The 19,486-nt window shown below is 48.1% G+C and overlaps 1 protein-coding gene across 1 annotated transcript in view; it reads right to left on the bottom strand.

The window, feature by feature from the left end:
• Positions 1–5,469: 5,469 nt before the first annotated feature.
• Adap2 (ArfGAP with dual PH domains 2) overlaps positions 5,470–19,486 on the bottom strand; it is a 32,726-nt gene continuing 18,709 nt past the window's right edge. The window contains exons 7-11 of the mRNA XM_059269567.1: positions 14,286–14,369; positions 10,119–10,181; positions 8,315–8,392; positions 7,116–7,344; positions 5,470–5,965 (exon numbers count right to left, since the gene is read on the bottom strand). Coding sequence (XP_059125550.1) covers positions 5,931–5,965; positions 7,116–7,344; positions 8,315–8,392; positions 10,119–10,181; positions 14,286–14,369 — 489 coding nt within the window. The 3' untranslated portion in view covers positions 5,470–5,930. The remainder of the gene's footprint in view (positions 5,966–7,115; positions 7,345–8,314; positions 8,393–10,118; positions 10,182–14,285; positions 14,370–19,486) is intronic.

Genomic DNA, 19,486 nt, shown 5'->3' with positions numbered 1-19,486 from the left:
CCACAGTGCTGTATCTCCCTGGGATTTCCTGTCAGTCCTAGTCTGCCCTCTGAGGGTCACACCCACCTAGAAGACCCCTCTCCCTTGCGATGAGCTGTACTACTGCTTATTTACTGCCCTTTCGGGGGGTGAGTTACTTGACCATGGCAGCTGTGACTTTACTGATTTCCCCATCCCAGAACTTGGCCACATAGACCCCCTCAAGGAGCGCACAGTGGTGGGAAAGGCAGATCCATGCTCTACGGTGGTTCTCAACCTTACTAACGCTGCATGCAACCCTTTAACACAGTTCCTCATGTTGGGGTTGTTGGTTAAACGGCATATGCTGCTCGTGGCTGGCTGCCGCCCATGGCGGCTATGCCAGCGGAGGAGAGTGCTGATCCGAAGAATCACAGCCATGGTTACCTTTTTTGAGCTTTATTGGGAGGGGGGGAAAGGGAGAGAGGGAGAGAGAGGACAGACAGAAGGAAGGAGCAGAAAGGAAAGAGAGGGCTGCACAGAGCGCCCACCCGCTATTTTGGCTGGGATGCCGTCGCAGGCTGATGATGTAATTAAGGACAGAATCCTTACAGGGGTGACCCCCAACCATAAAATTATTTTCATTGCTACTTCTTAACTGTAATTTTGGTGCTATTATATATCGTAATAAAAATATTTTCAGAGATAGCGGGTTGGCAATGGGGTCACAGACCCACAGGTTGAGAAGCACTCCTCTACCAGTCACTGCAGCAGATACAGCCAAAGAATTTTAGTAGCTAGAGAGGGCTCACCTCCCCAGGGAGCTTCATTCTGGGAAGAATCATTCAGAATTTGTATTGCTGCTTCTTTGGGGAATTCAAAGAAAGTCCAGTAAATTCAGAGACTCTCACCAGATATGAAGGCACATGTCTGTAATCCCAGCAATCAGGAGGCAAACAGGCAGATCTCTGTATGGTTGAGGCCAGCCTGTTCTTCACAGTGAATTCAAGAATTCAAGAACAGGCAGGGCTACATAGAGAGGCCCTGTCTAAAAAAAAAAAAAAAGAAAAAAAAAGCAAAAACAAGGCCAGCCTGGGCTATATAAGATACTATCATTTAGAATATATGAATATATATATAAATGATATTATACATATATAAATGATATTGTGTGTGTGTACATATATAAAAAAATCTTTTAAAGTCCAGCTCAGTCTGTTAGAGAGACGGGAGAACATCCAGTACACCTCTCCATTCTCCTTGAAAGAAGACACAAGAAGCCACCGAACGTGGGCTTCTGTTCACATTTCAGCCACATATGAAATATCTTTCAGTTCTCCTTTCCTAGCTTGGGGCCTTTGAGTATTTTCTTTCTTCAACTTGAATTATTTTTCTCATCCCTTGCCTTTGATTAACCCCTGCACAGTTTGGAAATTTTCAACTTTAACGTCACTTTCTCGAGAGGAAGGAGGAAGGAGGCTTCCCTCTCCCCCTCCCCTGCCGCTGGCTGCTTGCCACCCACGGCTCTCACGGGAGCCTGAGCACACTTCGCCGCTTGCTGCCCTCTGCAGGCTGCAATATGCAATAGCAGGGACCACCCGCTCGCTCCTGCCTAGTAAACCGGGCTCAGCCCATCACTTGGGAAGTGATCAAATACATTTAATTTACATCGAGTTTCACCAATCAGTGCAGCTTCCTCTTTTTCTTTTTTCTTTTCTTTTCTTTTCTTTTCTTTTCTTTTCTTTTTTTTTTAAGGTTAAACTTAATTTTTAAACATGTGTGCCGATGGAAGCCAGAGAGGATAGATACCCCTGGAGCTGAAGTCACAGGTACTTACTTGCGAGCTGACTGATGTGATTGCTGGGAATTCAAATCCTCTGGGGCTCTTAACTGCTGAGCCATCCAACATCCCTGACTTCCTCATTTTTAATATAAAAATAGTGAAATGACTTTTCTTGTGTTCTCAAGTTAATGGCGGAACTGAACTCAGAAAACTCCTCAGCCTTCCAAAGCACCGTGGTAATGAAGGCGGCATCACTTTCTCACTGTCTGAGTTTCTATTTCTTCTCAAATGTGCACAAAAATGGAGTTCTCTGAGGAACTTTTTTTTTTTTTTTTTTTTGGTTTTTTTGAGACAGGGTTTCTCTGTGTAGCTTTGGAGCGTGTCCTGGAACTCACTCTGTAGCCCAGGCTGGCCTCGAACCCACAGAGATCCGCCTGCCTCTGCCTCTCTGAGGAACTTTTTAAAAACTTTTTTTTTAGTCAGGCACTCAGGAGGTTAGCCTGTTCCAGGACTGTTGTGATTTATTGTTATATGCGGGGAGGGGGTGGGGAGAATGGACCCGAGGGTATCCCACGCATGCAAGGAAACATGCTGGCATGCTGGGCAGACGCAGTGGCACCAAGGGGAGGGATCAGAATATTAATAAGGACAGTCAAGGCTACACAGAGAAACTCTGTATCAAAAAAAAAAAAATTGAGCTTGGCAGTGGTAATCAGAAAACCTACCCTATTTTCTTCCTTTTAAAATTTTTTATTTTTTTGCCAGGTGGTGGTGGCAAACTACTTTAATTCCAACATTCGGGAAGCAGAGGCAGGCGGAATCTCTGTGAATCTGAGGGCAGCCTGGTCTACAGGGCGAGTTACAGAGAAGCCCTGTCTCGAACAACCAAAAGTAAACTTTTTTTAAAGATTTAGTTTTGTTGTATGTGTATGTTTGATCCACATGTATTTAAACGTAACTTGTGCATACAGTGCCCGTGGAGGCCAGAAGAGGGCGCTGGATCATGTGGAACTGGAGCTAGCATTGTGAACCTCCATGCGGGCCCTGGGAGCTAGAGTCCTCTGTCAGCAAGTGCTCTTTAAACACAGACCTGTCTCTCCAGCCCTCTTGGGAAAAAATTAAAAGCTAACTATTATTTTATTTAAGTGCTAATGATTGAAGTATGCTAAGTATAGTGGGGGAGGGCGGGAAGCCTAAAACTACAAGGAGAAATTCCCACACTTTAACAACCAGACCCTGACTGTTTGGAGCCTGGCCCCAATGACTTGCAATTCCTCATACAGACATTCAGAGCTTAACTCTTGGTCTCAAGAAGATCAACGGGCGCTGGAAATGTACTAGCTAACAAGATGGAGAGATGTCACTTATATGAACATAGATATCCATACAACAACCAGGGCAGCAGAGGAGTTCTCTCTGAGATGTCTCCAAGTCTCTCTCTCTTGCAGCATTTTATTTAATCTTTTTCTATCTGTTCTGGTTTGGTAAATACTTTTACCCCAGTACCTCCCTTTGGTTGCCTCTGTTCCTGGCAAAACACAAGTACACGTTCTCCCACTGAGCTGTGCCCCTCCCAGGAACACTGAGGCAGTATCTCGCAAGGTGGCCTGGGGTTAAGTGGTCCTGCCAAACCCCATGAGTACTTGAGTCTGCAGATGTACCCACCATGCCCCGTGGGCTCCAGGGATATTGGATTCTTGAAGGAAAACCGTTGTCTTTGAGGAGTGCAGACTGGGTGTTCATCAACTTTTTAATATGAAAACTCAAATCTATATAAAATGTTCACAGGTGGTAGGAAAATAAATGCCCGTCTACATTTCATCTAGATTCATGAGTGGTGTGCTCTGTGTATAGAGATATAGATAGGCACACATGTGCATTCTATTTGTGTACATGTCTACATATACTGATTTTTTTTTTTAGCTGAACCATTGGCCGCAGTCAACATTTAGAGTTTACTTCAGCACGTGTCCCCTAAGAACAGGAACACTCTATACAACACATCTTGATTGTCACAATTTTACAATACTCTTAGCTAATATGCATTCAGGTTCTAATTTCTCCAACATCAATTATGTCCTTTACAGTGGCTTCTTTTTTTTTTTTTTTTTTTTCCCGAGAAAGGGATTCTCTGTGTAGTTTTGTGTCTTTCCTGGATCTCACTCTGTAGACCAGGCTGGCCTGGAACTCACAAAGATCTGCCTGGCTCTGCCTCCCGAGTGCTGGGATTAAAGGCGTGCGCCACCACTGGCTGGACAGGCTTTTTTTTTTTAATTATTTTATTTTATTTTATGTGTATTGGTATGAGGGTGTCAAATCCCCTGGAACTGGAATTACAGTATTGAGTTAAGATGTAGCTACTGGGAATTGAACTCAGGATCTCTGGAAGAGCAGCCAGTGCTCTTAACTGCTGAGCCATCTCTCCAGCCCCAAGGCTTCTCTTTTTTTATTTTATTATTTTACATGCATTGGTGTTTTGCCTGCATGTATGTCTGTGTGAGGGTGTCAGACCTTGGAGTTACAGATAGTTGTGAGCTGCCATGTGGGTGCTGAGATTTGAACTCAGGTCCTCTGGAAGAGCACTCAGTGTTCTTAACCACAAACCTATCTGTCCAGTCCCCCCCCCATTTTAAATGTATTTTGCTTGCATGTTTGTCTGTCTGTAAGGTGTTGGATTCCCTGGAAATGGAGTTACAGACAGTTGTGAGCTGCCATGTGGGTGCTGGGAATTGAACCCGGGTCCTCTGGAAGAACAATCAGTGCTCCCAACCACTGAGCCATCTCTCCAGCACCTCCAGCCCCCCCTTTTAAAATCCAGGTTCTAGTCAAGAATCCCAAACTGCATTTGGTTGTGATGACTTGGTGTTGGTTTTTGGTTTTTGTTCTTCTTTGAATCAGGGTCTCATGTAGCCCAGGTTAGCCTTGAGCTCTCTATGCATAATAGCAGAACCTCTGACCTTCCTGCCTCCACTTTCCCAATGCTAAAATTATAGTACCACTACCCCTGTCTTTGGTCTGTCTGTCTGTGTCTCCCCCTCACCTCAGTTTTTTTAAACAAATTCTCTCTATATAGCCCTGGCTGTCCTGAAACTTGATATGTAGACCAGGCTGCCCTTGAACGCACAGAGATCCACCTTCCTCTGCCTGCTGAGTGCATGGGCCTAAAGGCTTGCATCACCACGTCCAGCCAATTTTATCTTTTAATATTGATATTTGAAGAGTCCAGGATAGTTTTATAGTAACGTGTAAGTAATATTTGAATGTCTGATTATTTCTGCATAGTTAGGTTCAGATTAAACTTTTACATTTTTTTCTACTTGCACAATCTCGATGCTGAGGGTCCCTTTTTTTTTTTTTTTTTTTAAAAGATTTATTTATTATGTATACAGTGTTATGTCTGCAGGCCAGAAGAGGGCACCAGATCTCATTACGGATGGTTGTGAGCCACCATGTGGTTGCTGGGAATTGAACTCAGGACCTCTGGAAGAGCAGTCAGTGCTCTTTTTTTTTTTTTTTTTTTTTTTTTTTTTTTTTGGTTTTTCGAGACAGGGTTTCTCTGTGTAGCTTTGCGCCTTTCCTGGGACTCACTTGGTAGCCCAGGCTGGCCTCGAACTCACAGAGATCCGCCTGGCTCTGCCTCCCGAGTGCTGGGATTAAAGGCGTGCGCCACCACCGCCCGGCGCAGTCAGTGCTCTTAACCTCTGAGCCATCTCTCCAGCCCCGAGGGTCCCTTTTTTATTACAATGTCTCCACCTCCTCTCTGTAGTTTTTATTGCTGTTTGTTTGCTTGCTTTTGTTTTTGTTTTTTGAAACAAGGTCTTGCTATGTAACTCAGGTTGGACTTGAACTCCCTGTATGGTCTAGGCTGGCACTGAACTCAAGGCACTCCTGCCTCTTGACGGGCATGCATCCCCGCACCAGTCTCTTGGTGCAGATATGAGGAAGCCTTCAAGACTTCTAAGCTTGGAGAGCTAAATTCTTTCTTCCTCGTACCAGCTCCCCGCGGCTAGGACATGTTTGCTGGAAGGATCCTGGGAGCCAGAAGATAAACCACACCCTTGGTCTTGACAGAGTTCACGGACAGGGGCAGCTGCTGGCCTCAGGGCTTCCTTCTGGACAACCAGGGCAGAGGTGAACACTTCTCCAGGATTTCAGGTGCTCAGGGGCCAGCCAGCTCTTCGGAGACGGGTCACCTGAGGCCACAGCCACTCTCTGCTGAGGCAGCTGTAAGGGAAACAAGAGGGCTGGGGAAGGTGGTCATGCTAGTGCTGTCCTGCTGGAAGAAAGGAATAGCCAAGGGGACGCGCGTGAGGTGGCAGAGGGAGCCAGAACAGCGCTGAAAGCAAAAGGAAACTTTAAATGAGAGTAAAATGGAAAAAAAACCAAAAAACAGACCGAAGGAGACAGGCACATAGGTAAAAGGGGAGAGGGAAGCAGAGGCGGAGACACAGAGGTTCTTTCTGGCGCACAGAGAACAGAGGGCAGCAACCGAAACGCGTCATCGATTATCTCCTGTGTCTTTGGCTTTGGGAACTGGACAGTGTAGACCGTTGTGGGGTAGGGTTTTTGTTGGTTTTGGTTTTTGGTTCTTTTAGACAGGGTCTCACTGTGTAGCCCCAGCTGTGCTGGAAATCACTATGTAGACCAGGCTGTGGTCTCACAGAGTTCTACCTGCCTCTGCCTCCGAAGTGCCGGGATTAAAGGTGACAGCTCCCACGCCAGGCTGTGACAGTTGCATTTATACTGACGAGTCTAGGAAGGCACAGTGGTTTCCCCCAGGGGCTGTCGGGGTCACCTGTTCAGTCTGTACTTTCCCAAACATAGAGCTTTTCCTTTCTGCCCCAGAAGCTCAGCCCTGGCCCAGATGCTTCCCCCTTAACTCAGCACATCTGCTTTTCACAGGGCTGGCTACAGATGGGGACAGTCTCCTTGTGACACTGGGGTGAAGAGGAGGAGCAGGGGAGGGAGACAGACAAAGGAGAGGGGTGAGGAAAAGGAGAACACTCAAAATAGCCTACCCTGGGGGTGGGGAGGATTCCAGAATCCCAGGAGGAGCCTGGCAGGGTGAGCTAAGGATACCAGGCCAGCAATGTCTTATGATAAAAAGGCCAAGGGCATGGGGAATCTGAGCAGCTGGGTAGGTACAGTGCTGTTAGACCAGACTCCTCCTGAAGCCTGTGAGGATAGCTGCATAGAGGAACTTGTGCAGAGGGAACTTTCTGGCAATAATGTGCAATGTGTGTGCTTTCCTCTGGCAGGAAGTAAGGGCAGCTCAAAACGCTGAGTCAGGCCCTTCCGGGACCACAGTCAAAGAACCCTTATCTGTCCTCACCCCAAAGAACCCCCAAGCCCACCCACCCCCACCACTTCTCACTGAGGAGGTTGAGGTGTGACAGGGGACTGGACAGGACATCCCGCAGGCTCTCCAGCCATTCCCGCTGTTCCTTCTCACTGGGGCAGGTGAAGATGAACTTCCGCTCTGGAGTGATGACCGTGAGTCCAGCCTTCCAGCGGTTCCCTCTGATACCCTTGGGCAAGTCCTCGGATACTCCATATCCCTGCTCCTGGCTTCCCAGAAAAACCTGGCCCTGCTCAAAAGCATCCTGAAAATGGAAGGCATGTGGTCATCAGAGGCTGTCCTGGGGCAGAGGGGCCCTTGCAACCCTGCCAGTCCCAAGGTCAAGCTTGGTAAAGAGATGTGCATGTCATTGCCAGATGGGACTTCGAATTTGAAACATTAAAATCTGAAGTATATTGCACACAGTGGAAACACTAACATATAGAGAATACGCCAGGCACTGGGAACTGAAAGGCTGTACTTTTTTTTGTTTGTTTGTTTTTGTTTTGTTTTGGGCACTGGAGATTGAGCGTAGATTCTCAAACATGCTAGGCAAACCCTTTACTGATGAACCTAGGCTCCTCCCTTTCTCTTTAATTTTGAGACAAGGTCTCACTAAGTTACACAGATCGGCCTTGAATTTATTCTGAAGCCCAGGAAGTCTTTGAATTTACCATCCAACTGTCTCAGCCTCCCCAGTCGCTGGGATTACAGGCTGGTGCCCCTAGACCCAGCTCAAGTGGTTTACATGTTAGCAGCTTCTATATTCATCATGGCCGCCTCTGAGTCAGACATTCGTGCTAAGCCAATATTTTGGTAAGAAGGGAAAGGCAGCATGGAGAGCTAAATGCATACCCAGCCCAGGCCAGGGCTCTACCATGGCAGGACAGAGCCCAGAGCCCAGAGTCCAGCCAAACTGGTTCCTGAGCCCCCAGCCCTAACCACTCCACTCTAGACCTCCTGGTTACAAAGGAGTGGTTGGTTACACCTGACTTTAACCACAGTTGTCAGCCCTGGGGATCCTAAGAGGAGCTCAGTGAGAAGCAGGGGCACAGGGGAGAAGCAGGGGCACAGGGGAGAAGCGGGGGTGCAGGGGAGAAGCGGGGGTGCAGGCTTTCCTGTCACAGGTTCCCCCATCCTGGGATTCTGAGAGATGGTCTTTCTGTACACTCTGAGATCAACACTAGCCCACCTGACTGGGAACATGCCGAGGAGGTGTCAGGAACGGCTCTTACCAGGGGGTTCTTATAATACAGCAGCCTCCGCTCCAGGGCGTCCAGGGCAAACCATCTCTTCTTGAAGGGTTCTCTCTGCTACAAAAGGAAGAACCTCTTACCAGACATGACAAAGCCAGGCACAAAGGTCAGGGCCAGCTCAGAGGTCATCACACTGTTTCTCCAGCCTGGCTTCTGCAATCAGACACCAGAGCTTCTCCCCGGGGGCCAGCTCCCTGGGAGTGCATCCCCTCCCCAGATGACGGCCATAACAGCAGAGCTGGGACTGGAGTCCAGCCAAACTGGTTCTAGGGTCCACAGGTCTGAACACCTATTCGGACTCTGAGGTGTTTGTTTATTTGCTTGATTGTTTTGAGACAGGGTCTCACTGTGTAGTCCTGGCTGGTCTGAAACTGGCAGGGATTCCCCTAGCTTCTACCTGGGGAGTGCTGGAATTCAAGGAGTACACCACCAGGAGCCAGCACCCGCTCAGACTCTGAAGGCTCCGCCCAGCCCATCTCTACCCCCCCCCCTCCTCCCTCTCTGTTAGCTTTGCTGGGCACTGCCAGGTGCTGCCCTGCAGTGGAAGGGGTACTTCCCTCTCTCTCCGACTGTGGACAAAGAAGTCTCAGAAAAAAGGAAGCCAGGAAAGTCAGAAGTGGCTTCTGCTCACAAAGGCGAAAGTGCTGGCCTTGGTTCAACTGTAACCTAGGTCGGGGAGGAGAAAGACCGGAGGCAAGAGCCAGGCACTGCGTCTGGCTTCTGAGGGAAGGAGGCTGGACACCACCATTTGACCATGTTTCCAACTCCCGAGGCTGGCTTTGCTTCCTTTCTTTCTTCCTTCCTTCCTTCCTTCCTTCCTTTTCTTTTTTTTTCCGAGACAGGGTTTCTCTGTGTAGCTCTGGCTGTTCTGGAACTCACTCTGTAGACCAGGCTGGCCTTGAACTTGGAGATCCACCTGCCTACTGAGTGCTGGGATTAAAGGCGTGCACCACCACTGCACAGCTCCTGAGGCTTTCTTTCACACGGTCCTCCAGCACCTTTCAGGATCCTCCTAACAACCATCCTGTACCACATTATAACTGTGGTTTTTGCATTGAACCCCTGCTCTTACGCATGCTAGGCAAGCCCTTTACCTCGAGCTACACACCACACCCGACCCCACCTTATTACATTTTTTTATTTTGAGATGGGAGGGGTGCTCACTAAGTGCAGACTGACTTTGAATTTGTTACGTAGGCCAGGCTAGCTCGCATTCTTCTGCCTCAGCCTCCTGAGAATCTGGGTCTGTGGAACCCCTGTCTGATCTACAGGAAACCCCAGGCTCCTCCTCTCAGGGGCAGCTCCTCTTCCTCCTTAGATGAGTGTGAGGGCACAGGCCCTGGTGAGGGGGTGTGGGCCTAGTCATGAAGAGCCAGGCTGAGCGGGAGGAGAGAGGACCCATGGCCATGTTTTTTCAGACTAGCCTGTGTCTCCCTGACACTGTCTTGGCGGACTCTGTGGATTCAGAAACATCCGCTCCAAGCTCTCTCTCTAGGGAATTCCTTCTCAGCACTGCTTTTCCCAGGGTTTGCTGAAGTCTGATGGTGATCAGAGGAAAGAGTCTCACGACAATGACAGGATGGCACAGGAGAGGCGGAACCCCCTCGAGCAATGCTGGGTCCCACAGCAGCCAGCTCCTGGTCTCTGCTCGGTCCTTCGACACAGAGACTCACAAATATCACTATTCCTCCTTTCCCTCTCTCTTCAGCCCTCCCCCCACCCGAACTTTTCTGCTTTATGAGCGGCTGGGATAGGACCATGTTAAATAACCCAGAAAATGTACCTTTGGACCAGTCTTCTCCATGAAGCCTTGTTTGAGGTAGTTCCTGGTGATGAGCGGCACGAGCTGTGAGGAGAGACAAGGCTGACTCCCTATTCACACCCAAAGCTTCAGATTGAACGAGGCCCCAAGACAAAGGAGAGGTTGGGCATGGAGAAGGGAGTGTACTACTCATGGTTGATGGGTTATATTCGGAGTGTGTGCTGGATATGATACAAATAGTTCAACAAAGCCAGTCAGTGGGCTTCAATATGTCTGTAGAGTTTTCCAGCATGGCCCAGTCATAATTGAAGTGCATCATTCATCCCAGATCATAGATTCAGGCAAGGCTGTCGAAAGACCCACTTGTCAACAGGTGTGGTGGCAAATGCCTTTAATCTCAGTACTTGGGAGGCAGAGAGGCAGGCAGATCTCTGTTTTTGAGGCCAGCCAGGTCTATGGAGTGAATTCCAAGATAGCTAGGGCTACACAGAGAAACCTTATCTCAAAAAGCCAAAAAGAAGAGGAGGAGGAGGAGGAGGAGGAGGAGGAGAAACCCACTTGTCTGCTGTGGCAGGCTCTGGGTACAATTCCCAACCACCCTGGGTAGTAGATTTTATCAGCCTCACCTTACTCACAAAGAAACCAGGCCACAGAGATATGAGCAGAGACTTTGCTGAAGTCACATGGCTGATAGCATGAAGAGGTGGGGTTCCCACTGGGGCTGACAGGCAGCAGGCCTGTGCACCATCACACTATGCTACCACCACATAAAGATGGCAGAGCCTCCTCACCAGACTCCTCACCATGCCAGCTGAGACCTGCTAACAGAATCTGACACAGGCCACGAAGAGGCAACAGCAGGGTGGACAAATAGAGAAAACTCTGGACTGGGTATTACAAGTCCAGAATCTGGGGTTGGGGATTTAGCTCAGTGGTAGAGTGCTTGCCTAGCAAGCGCAAGGCCCTGGGTTCAGTCCTCAGCTCCTTAAAAATAAATAAATAAATAAATGAAGGAGACCAGAATCTTAGCACCACTCTGCCTTGGGATTTTAGCTCAGTGGTAGAGCACTTGCCTAGCAAGCGCAAGGCCCTGGGTTCAGTCCTCAGCTCCTTAAAAATAAATAAATAGATAGATAGATAGATAGATAGATAGATAGATAGATAGATAGATAGATAGATAAATGAAGGAGACCAGAATCTTAGCACCACTCTGCCTTCAACCAGCTGTTACCTTGGTAAAGGTTCTGTCTCTGGGGGTCCATTTCCTACCGTGACCTCCAACAGCCCTCACAACCTGCTTTCCTATGCTCAGAGAAGCTTCCAGAAATGGACCATGACTTCTTATGCTTCCTGGAAGCGGGAAGAGGGGGACTGGACAAATCCAGGGCTTCAAATGGCAGCCTAGACTTCTAAGACCAACAGCAGGATCTCTGGAGTTACAGGGGCAAAGTTGAGGTGGGATGTGGAGAATCATGATAGGGAACAAGAGAGAGAAGTTGAGGCCTAAAATGAAAATCTACACTAGACTACTCCATTTCTCCTCAACATATTCTTAGGATTTATTCTGTTTGGAGAAACTAGGACCCCCAGGATTCCGTATTCTGAATTTGAGCCAGCACAGGGCTAGTCTAGGCCTAGGGGAACAAGAGAAACAAGGAAGCCACCTGCCGGAGTTCTCCTTCAGTATCCTTTCCTGTACTCCAGACACTGGCTCCCTCTGTTTTCATGATAGTCTGGCAGGTGGCATCGGGCCATGGTGACATGACAGATGAGCACACTGAGCTCAGGGGTGATGTCATGTGCTGGGCAGCACCCTAGGCTCTAACTCCAGGGTGTTTACTTCCTTCATTCCCCTCCTCCATCCCTCCTTCCCTTCCTTCCTCCACCCATGACATGTTTTCTGCGTACCCCGAGCTGGCCTGATTTTGAACTCACCATGGAGCCCAGGCTGACCTCAAGCTTTCTGCAATCCTCCCACCTCAGCCTCCAAAGGGATGGGACGATAGGCCACCAAGCCTAGCTTCTTTCTCCTCACGCTGAGAATGGGACTCAAGGTCTAACACAAACGAGGCCCACGCTCTACTATTGAGCCACACCACATTTCAGATGAAAGCATTACAACTTGGCAAATACTTCCTGGGTTCCCAGCACCAAATTCTTAAGCCTGGGCACCACACCTAGACATAGGGAAGACAAGAGAGAGGGGCAGGCAGGGCCGGTAGGAGACGAGGGAACATGGAGGACACTGGTCAAAGGCTAATGTCCTCCACACAGGTTAGCAAACACAGGAAGCCAGGCCAGATTAAATAAGGTTGAGCACCTGCTCCATACCCTCCCCTCTCCTGGGTCAGCAGTCAGCACTCTGGACTTTCACTGAGTCAGCAGCAACCAGCTCTGGGTGCTGACTAAGCACAGCGACTTCAGCTTTGGGCCCTGACCCCTAGCCTTGCTGGAACTGTGCCTAGGGAACTTCTAAATGGGTACATCACTGGGCCTGAAGTCGATCCTATTCCAGACATCCAGCTCCCTGTAAACCCTGGGAATCGAGGAACGTTTAGGCTTTCAATGAAAGTCTGACAGATGAGACTAAGAAACTCCAGGATCAGGCTGAGGAGATGATCCCATGGGCAAAATGCTTGCCATGTGCTCAAAGGACACAGCCTTGGGCACCAGTACCCACATAAAAAACTGAGCATGGTCGTGAGTGTGGTAATCTCAGCACTGGAGAGACACAGACAGGATGATCTTTGGGGCTCTCTGGCCAGCCTGCCTAATGGGAGAGCCCAAGCCAATGAAGAGAGACTGTCTCAAGAAAATAAAGGTAGGTGGAAGCTAAGGAATGGTACATGAGGCTGATGTCTAGCCTCCCCATGCATACGTGTGTACACACACACACACACACACACACACACACACACACACACACACACGAGACCCCAGGAAGATGGCTTGATGTACACACAGAATAGATAAATTTATGTCAAAAACTAAAAAAAAAAAAAAGAAAGAAAGAAAGAAAGAAAAAAAAAAACCTCAAGAAAAAGGAAGTTCAGGATTTCAGGGTGTGGTGACTGGGCCTGTAATATCAGTATTTGGGAGGTGGAGGGAGAGGAAGGTGAGGAGTTCAAGATCATCCTCAGTTACATAGTGAGTTCTAGGCCAGCCTCAGTTATAAAAGATTCTGTCAAAAAGAAAGAAAGAAAGGAAGAAAGAAAGAAAGAAAGAAAGACAGACCCAAGTATCAGCATGGTCCCTTTGTCCCTGTCACTAAAAAAATTCCTTTTAACAGGAAGCTTAAAAGCCCTCAAGGCTGGTGGTGGTGGCAAACACCCTTGATCCCAACACTCAGGAGGCAGAGGCAGATAGATCTCTGTGAGTTCCAAGCTAGCCTGGTCTACAGAGTGAGTTCCAGAACAGTCAGGGATACATATAGAGACTCTGTCTCAAAAAAACCAAGTAAAACAAAAGCAAATCTACATCTTCAATTACAGAACCTCATAGGTAGAGGGACTCTGAAGGAGACCTGGACCAACCACTGTTTTTCTAATATGGAAACATGCTCAGAAAGGCTGGTGATCTGTAAGGGTCACATAGCATGTCAGTGACAGAGCATTCATGAGGGCCTAGGCTTCTTGACTTAAAACATCATCCTCTGGCCCATGCCATTCCAGCTTCCCCAAACAAGACTTTGAGAAATAGATGGAGGTCCCAAATGTCTGGGGACGATCAAAATGAAGTTCTCAGCTTACTGTTACCTTTACCACCACAGGCAGATACACTCCTGTAATGAGGAGGAACCCAACATCTTCCCAGGGACAGGGCACCACAGCACACAGCGGTGATCACCAGGGAACAGCTCATTCCATTACTCACTTAACAGGAATAATCACCCAGCCCGATTGCCTATTCTAAGTAATTACTGTATAGAAAGCGTTATGAGATAAAATGGGTCAAAAACACTTTGCATGTAGTATGTAGGACACATTTGCATATTTTAGCAGGAGAGGTCACAAAGATGTTCGAAGGCTGAGATCCTGGACCCTGCAGAGACTTGTTACCCTCCAATCTCCCTGGCTTTACCTGCAATAAACCTAGTCTAGCCCCTGAGTATCTTAGAGTTATCAGGAGACAGGAAGAGGAAAAGGGAGGGGATGGGAGACTCAGAAGCCAAGCCCACATTTAGCTCACCTCAGACTCTGGGAGATCAGGAAAGGCCAATTTTAGGTATTGCAGGCGGGCCGCACGGACAGCATTGAACCAATCCACTATCTCCTGCCGGGGAAAATTCAAAGTACACACAGTGGTGAGATGGGTGGCTGTGGGAGGACCCTGGTGGCGGGATGGAGGTAGCAGGGTTACAGCACACGCACCTGAGGTCAGCAAATACACACATCACACAGTCAGAGCCCAGGGGACTGCCCTGAGCTAGTAGGAAGTCACGGACAGGAAGACCTCCCAGCCACGGAAAGAGACCAGCGTGAGCTGCACAAAATGGTTTAGTACACTTCCTAAAGCTTGTGAGAATCACCTGGATTCCTGTTAGGAGACTCATGGGTGTGAAGTGGACCTGAGACTACATCCCTTCACCCTGGGACTCTCAGGTCCTGTGATGCTGTGGGCTGGTGGGACACACACTTCTTGGGGTAAGGGTGGGGGCTGCATATAGAGACACTCCTCCATCAGAGATGCTCAGGACCTGGCATGCGCACGGGCCACAACTGGATGAACTTCTATGTTGTCACAGTGAGAGACTAACTACATCCTTCATCATCGTGCAGCAACATTATCTCGCCTGGAGATGTTTCAAGGTGTTCTCAGCTTCTCTCTAGTCAGACATCCTTCCTCTTTTCTTCATCCTACCCCCATGCTTTCATTTTATGTGCATGTGTGAGTGCCTACATGTATGTATGTGCCCCCCAAGTGTGTGTGTTGCCTGCAGAGGACAGAGGAGAGCCTTGGCTCCCCTGTAACTGGAGCTATAAGCAGCTGTGAGCCACCATGTGAGTAATGAAAACAGAACCCAGGTCCTCTGGAGGAACAGCAAGTGCTCTCAGCTGCTGAGCCATCTCTCCAGCCTCCCTGCTCCGCCCCTTTTACAGTAGCCAGGGAAGCCCGCTGCAACTGATCTGTATCTCCAGAGCCTTTTTTACTTTTTTTGTTTGTTTGCTTGCTTTTTTGTTTTTCGAAGTACAGTCTCATGTAGCCCAGGCTGGCCTCTTCAAACAGCTAAGTAGCAAAGGCTAGCCTTGACCTGATCCTCCTGCTACTTCCTCCCATGTCCTGGGATTGCAGGTGTGTACTGCCACACCTTTGTACTTGGTTGTTATTTTTGATACGGGGTCTTGCCATGTAGCTCACACTTGAATCTTGTTGTGATCCTCCTGCTTCTACCTCCCAAGGACTAGAATTATAAATGTGTCCCCACACTCATCTCTCCTTCCTCCCTGCCCCTCTCTTCGTCTCTCTCTCTCTCTCTCTTCTTTGTTTTTTTTTTTTTTTTTTTTTTTTTTTTGACATAGGGTTTCTCTGTGTAGTTTTGGTGCTTTTCCTGGAACTCTGTAGCCCAGGCTGGCCTCGAACTCACGGAGATCCACCTGCCTCTGCCTCCGGAGTGCTGGGATTAAAGGCGTGAGCCACGACCGCCCGGCTTCTCTCTCTCTTTCTTTCCTGAAGAAATTTTCATTGAAAACTTATACCAAGGCTGGGCATGGTGGTACACACCTTTAATCCCAGCACTCAGCAGGCAGAAGTAGGTAAATCTATATGTATTTCAAGCCAGCCTGGTCTACATAGTGAGTTCCAGGATAGCCAGAGCTACATTGTGAGACTCTTTCTCAACCAAACAAACAAATAAAAACAAACAAGAAGAAAACTTATGCTGAGACAATTGGTAGCTTCAAGACAGAGCAAGGGGTTGGAGAGATGGCTCTGTGGTTGAGAGCACATTCTGTTCTTGCAAAGGACCTGGGTTTGATTCCCAGCTCACATGGCCGCTCACAACCATCTGTAATTCTACTTCCAGGGGATCCAATGGTCTCTTCTGACCTCCAGGCAGTGCATGCACATGGCATAGAGATAATACACACAGGCAAAATACCTATACACATAAAATAACACACAAAATGAAACACAGAGTAAGGTGGTGCCAGGAACATAGTGCAATGTGTTATTTTATATTGTGATGTCTCCAGGTATTCTAAACCCGAGATCTCCTCTGACCTGAGACAGTCACTATACCTTGCATAGGGACCTAAGAGCTATTATCAACCAAGAATTATAACTTAAAATATAGAATACAAAGATATATAAAAATGTAAAAACACGAACAAATATATTTTACATATAAAATACATACATATTTATATATACAAATATATAAAATGTAAAAATATGAACAAATATGTTTTACATATAAAATATATATTTATATATACAAATATATAAAATATAAAAATACTCAACAACCCCTGGTGCATTGTAACATGTCCTAGGTTCTGCATTGCAACTCTCCTGCATGCCTGCCCCTCACTGCCCACGCTTCCACCACCTCCTGCTCCCGCTCTCTCCTGACCTCTCCCTCCCTTAGCTACAACAGTGCAGTCATTCCATAGGTTAGTTTAGATGTTAGCATTCGGCTCCTGCCCAAGCCTTTGTCCTCTGAGAACTGCCAGCCTGATCCTCAACCCCCACACCCTGCAATCCCCACCCTGTCTTAGCTACAGCAGCTGGACCAACACAGAGGCTGGGCTGGGCTCATCAGATATGCTCTCTCCCAGGAATTTGGGATGAGGAGGCTGAAAGACTTGCTCAGATAGCTGTGGTGCAGGCCTTGGAGGCACTACGGTGATTGAGAAAATCATTTGACTACAGTTTCAACAGGATGCAACAAGTTCCTTTCCACCCCCAGGCCAGCCAGGGGCCTAGTCCCCTGGACTTCTGAGCTCTCCTACCCTGGTGTTTAAGGGCTTTCTTGGCAGGGTATGTTTGGACTATGTCTATAATCTCGGCAGGAGGAAGGCTGAAGCAGGAGGATTGCTCCAAGTTCAAGACCAGCTGGGCTACATAGCAAAACATGACTCCTCCTGAAAAAAAGAAAGAAAAATAAAAGATGAAACACAAAAGTTCTTGGGTCTTAGGCATTAGGTAAATGGGGCCACCCCAGAAAAAAGGTACCCAGTATACACAGGGTCAAAAAAGCACAGCACCGAAAACAGAAAACAAGGCAGGCGGTGGTGGCCTTTAATCCCAGCACTCGGGAGGCAGAGGCAGGTGGATCTCTGTGAGTTCAAGGCCAGCCTGGGCTACAGAGTGAGTTCCAGGACATCTAGAGCTACACAGAGAAACCCTGTCTTGAAAAACCAAAAAGAAAGAAAGAAAAAAAAGTAAAAGAAAAACAGCGATTGCCTTCAACAGCTGCTACAATCCTGAGAAAGTAACTAAAAAACTGTAAAGTAGTAACTGCAAGCCCCTAATGCTTCTATTGCCCCTCACCGCTGTGAAACCCTTTCACACTGGTGGTGCCTGAAGCCCTGTGAGAGCCAGGTGTGGTGGTGTACATCTTTAGCCAGCACTCAGATGTGTTCCACCTGGTCTACACATCAAATTCCAAGCCATAAAGGGTTACCTAGTAAGACACTCTCAAAACAACAACAACAAAAACCCTAACCAAACAAGACCGATCAATAAGCAATGAAAATAGAGGTGGGCACTAGAGAGCAGGCCAGAGTGCCCTCCCCAGGGAGAGGCACGCCTAGAAAGCCCGCTCATCTAGCTCCAGATGTCTGCTCTCACCAGCAGAATCACACTCACACATAAAATAAAATGAAGAAATCTAATTTTAAACAAGTCTTTAGCCAGGCGTAATGGAGCATGTCTTTAATCCCAGGACTTGGGAGGCAGAGGCAGGTAGATCTGAGTTTGAGGTCAGCCTGGTCTACAGAGTGAGTTCCAGGACAGCCAGGGTTACACAAAGAAAACCTGTCTCTATAGAAATGAAGGATAACAGTCACCAAGACACATCTAGCAAAGTTAAATGACCCCAAAATGTCAGCCAATGCTTCCCCCATGCCCACTTAGCATCTCCATCCTGTTCCATCACTGATTATGCTGAGGACCTGAACCAGTTCACTCCCACATACACCCTTTTGCCTGATTGTCCCCGCTGACTGGGCTGATGTCTCAGTTTTGCTATGTAGCCTAATTTGGCCTCAAACCCATGATCCTCCTGCCTCAGCCTGCCAATCCCTGGGATTACAGACGCATAATGGTTCTCATGCATTTTTTGTATGTCCTAGTCACCCAAGACTCTGTTAAAGTTTCTAATTGAGTGGGTCTGGGGTGCCCCAAGACTAGTCCTTTTATTTATTTGTTTGGGGACTGGACAGATGGTTCAGCAGTTAAGAGCACTGGTTGCATGTTCAAGCCACGCCCAGTATCTCAGACCACTTCCTGTTGCCTGCAAGTCAAGATACAGCTCCATCTCCATTCTCAGCTCCTTCTTCAGCACCATGTCTGCCTATATGCCGCCATGTTCCGCCATGATGATAATGGACTAAACCTCTACAACTGTAAGCCAGCCCCAATTAAATGTCTTCTTTATATGAAAAAAAAAAAAAAGAGCACTAGTTGCTCTTCCAGAGGACCCAGATTTGACTCCCAGCACCCACACGGTACCTCACAACTATATGTAACTCCCATTCCAGGGGAATCAGATACCCTATCGTGGCCTCAGGGAGCACAAGGCACACACATGCTACACAGTATTTGTTTTTATTTAATGTCTATAAGTGCTTTGCCTGCATATATGTCTATGACCACATAAGCACCTGGTGCCCACAGAGGCCAGAAGAGGGCATTGGCTGCCCTGGAACCGAAGTTGTGAACCACCATGTGGGTGTTAGGAACTGAACCTAGGTCCCCTCCAAAAGCAACACAGACTGCATCGAGCCAGACCTACCTGGACTTATCATGTCTTCATTGTTCATTTGGTGTGTGTGTGTGTGTGTGTGTGTGTGTGTGTGTGTGTGTGTGTGTGGTGTGTTGTCGTCTCTCTAGCCCTGGCTGTCCTAGAACTCACTATATAGAGCAGGCTGGCCTCACACTCACAGAGATCCACCTGACGTTGCTTCCTGAGTGCTGGCTGGGGCCTGGTGTGTGCCGTCACAACCATCAGATTTGCCGTTTCTGGCTCTGGCCCCCTCCGCTAGCTTTTCTCTCACTGATGATGGAGCACTGCCCAGATATATTCCCAGGACTTGCAAGGTTCATCTCCTACGCCCCGTTCTGCCTTCCTCAGGTCTCTGACTCATGACAGAGCGGGAATAGATCCAGGCAAGCAGCGGCAGGTCTCAAGGGGCAGCTGAGCAAGCACATGGCAAAATGTGCGGTGG

Source organism: Peromyscus eremicus, chromosome 8a, assembly GCF_949786415.1.
Source record: "Peromyscus eremicus chromosome 8a, PerEre_H2_v1, whole genome shotgun sequence".
NCBI classification, from domain to species: domain Eukaryota; kingdom Metazoa; phylum Chordata; class Mammalia; order Rodentia; family Cricetidae; genus Peromyscus; species Peromyscus eremicus.
This window is presented reverse-complemented; position numbering and strand designations above follow the sequence as displayed.